At 49.2% G+C, this 2422-nt stretch overlaps 1 protein-coding gene across 1 annotated transcript in view; it reads left to right on the top strand.

The window, feature by feature from the left end:
- Positions 1 to 1359: 1359 nt before the first annotated feature.
- Positions 1360 to 2422, top strand: part of LOC106965073 (uncharacterized) — a 6236-nt gene continuing 5173 nt past the window's right edge. Inside the window, exons 1-2 of the mRNA XM_015060966.1 lie at positions 1360 to 1458; positions 1535 to 2412. Coding sequence (XP_014916452.1) covers positions 1360 to 1458; positions 1535 to 2412 — 977 coding nt within the window. The remainder of the gene's footprint in view (positions 1459 to 1534; positions 2413 to 2422) is intronic.

Genomic DNA, 2422 nt, shown 5'->3' with positions numbered 1-2422 from the left:
AAGTGCCTGAGACTGCAAATCTGTTACAAAGGCAAGTCATTGATTCCGGGATGGGGAATTAATGAAGCCTCGGCAGGATATGACAGTACAGTGTCAGACAAGGAAGAGTTATGCAGGCCGTCGGGCTCTGGGAGCCATAAGCTTACAGATAGTTGTCTCTCAGGATGACAAAAGAAGAAGTAGAAGAAGTTAAAAAGGCATTCATTAAATAAAAAAAAGAAAGAAAAGAAGCCAATTTACTTGAGCAACATTGATGTGTTGTTGGGCATTTCTTATAGCAGTTTTCACTCAGTCTTTTCATCTCACACAAACTCTCTGCTCTTCTGTTTCACTTCTGATGAATCATGGTTACCGGAAATCCTGTCTTGATTTCAACAATACTTGTTGCTAATGAAACTCAAAGCTCACCATTTTCTTTTGTTTTCTTGTTTAAAAACCAACAACGAAATGCACAACTTTAAATTCCATACAATAGAAAAAAAATACATATGAAAGGAAATTAGTTATGTTTTTGTCAGATTTTTTTTTTGTACACAATGTCCCTGGAATTGAAAAAAAGAAAAACATGATAAAAGGAGCTGTTGGGGTCTCAGTCCCACGGATGTTCGTTTGATGCTCAATCATTCCAAACTGGAAGTGTGACCTCAGGCAAGACAATGAGTCGCTTACTGTGCACATTTCAAACCCCTGGGCTTCATATGTGTTTGTCATTTATAAGTTCTAATGCAACATCTAAACTGCATTCTTTTCACTTCATAGTAATTTTTTGTCTATTTAAACTTACATGTCCTTATAAAATCCTATTTAGGTAGAAAACTTCCTTCAGAATGTGACGGTTTGCCATGTAAAATGATACATTACATGATAAAACCTGTCGCAACCTTTATTCATGTGTTTAAATTAGTGTTTTATTGAAAATAGTTTGAGGTACAGAGGCATAAAAAAGTAATTTTTTTTGTCACACTCAAATTTTTCAGATCATCAAACAAATTGTAATGATGGTTCTCATGATTTTATTGATTAAGGGGAAAAAAGCCAAACTAACCTGGTCCTCTGGGTAAACAAGTAATTGCCCACTTGTTAAATCCTTAATTAAAACCTTTGAAAGCTGAGCTCAAGTTCACAAGGCAAACACACTCACACCCACACCCACACACACACACACACACACACACACACACACACACACACATGTTTGTCTGGCTATCTTTGTGGGGACTTTCCATTGACTTCCATTCATTTCAACAGCCTAAACTTACCCTTTTCCTAACCCTAACCATCACATACCTAACCCTAACCCTATCCCTAATCAAAACTCAATTCATCCCTTAGCCCTAAATCTGACCCCTGACCCACCTTATGGCGATTGGCAAAAGTCCACGGTTGACGCTGCCCTGGCTCCGCTCACGCTGCCAGGGCAAGCCTGAGCGCTGCCCTGGCTCCGCTCACGCTGCCAGGGCAAGCCTGAGCACTGATTGGCTGGAGGGCAGCGGCAGCGCCCCGCCGTTCCCCTGGAGGTAATTGGCCTCAATAGGCTGCACCTGCTCATTCCAGCAACCGGCAGCCGGACAGAGACGCTTCTACTCCACGTTTTGAGCACCAGGGAAGCCTCCAGATGCCACACCAAGGACCCTACAGACGTTGTCCCATCTGCTGCAGTAAGTTTGCTCAGCTGCCGAAGCATTTAGAAAGGGTTCACCACGTTTTGAACAAGGAGGAGCGGAAAATCCTCCTGGCATTTGCCCACGGACGGGTCAACGTCCGGGGTCTGGATTGTCCCGTCCGGGGGTGCAACTACAGAGGTCCGAGAGTGGACCGGCACCTGTACGCGGGTCACAAGGAGCTGGACATCGGGGCCGTGAGGGACCACCTCCGCCTTCTGCACTGGAGGGCCACCCTCCGCGCGCTGGCAGAGCTGAGGTCCACGGAGCCCACGCCACAGCTAGCATCCGAGCTGGACGTCTCGGAGCGGCAGCCACCGGCCCCAGAATCGCCGGGGGAGGACGGAGATGTCTCCTCTTCTCCGGGGACACCGCAGCGGACCGCTCCAGAGCCACTTTCCGGTAGGGATTCTCCGCCTCGCTCCCACAGACCTGGTTCTCTGCCCGCCTCGCCGCCTCCTGGTTCCAACGCCTCTTCTCCTCCTCCTCCTCCTTCTCCTGGTCCTGCTTCCAACGCTGGCCATACTCCTGCCCGGACGCAGCCAGAGGCGGACACGAGCGACTCTGACCCTCCGGCCAGCTCCAGCAGCACCAGGGCGGTCCGAGGGCTTGCCCTGCTGCCCTTTGCCCCTCTCGTCTTCCCCGCAGCCGTGGAGAGCTACTTGGAGGAGTACCACACACACCTGAGGGGCGCGCTGTCCACCCCACAGCACCGCATGAATGCACGCTCCAAGCTGGGCCGGATCCGGACCCTTCTCTCC

This window comes from Poecilia latipinna, unplaced genomic scaffold (genome assembly GCF_001443285.1).
Source record: "Poecilia latipinna isolate Pla-1442-1.1 unplaced genomic scaffold, P_latipinna-1.0 Scaffold1760, whole genome shotgun sequence".
NCBI classification, from domain to species: Eukaryota; Metazoa; Chordata; class Actinopteri; order Cyprinodontiformes; family Poeciliidae; genus Poecilia; species Poecilia latipinna.
This window is presented reverse-complemented; position numbering and strand designations above follow the sequence as displayed.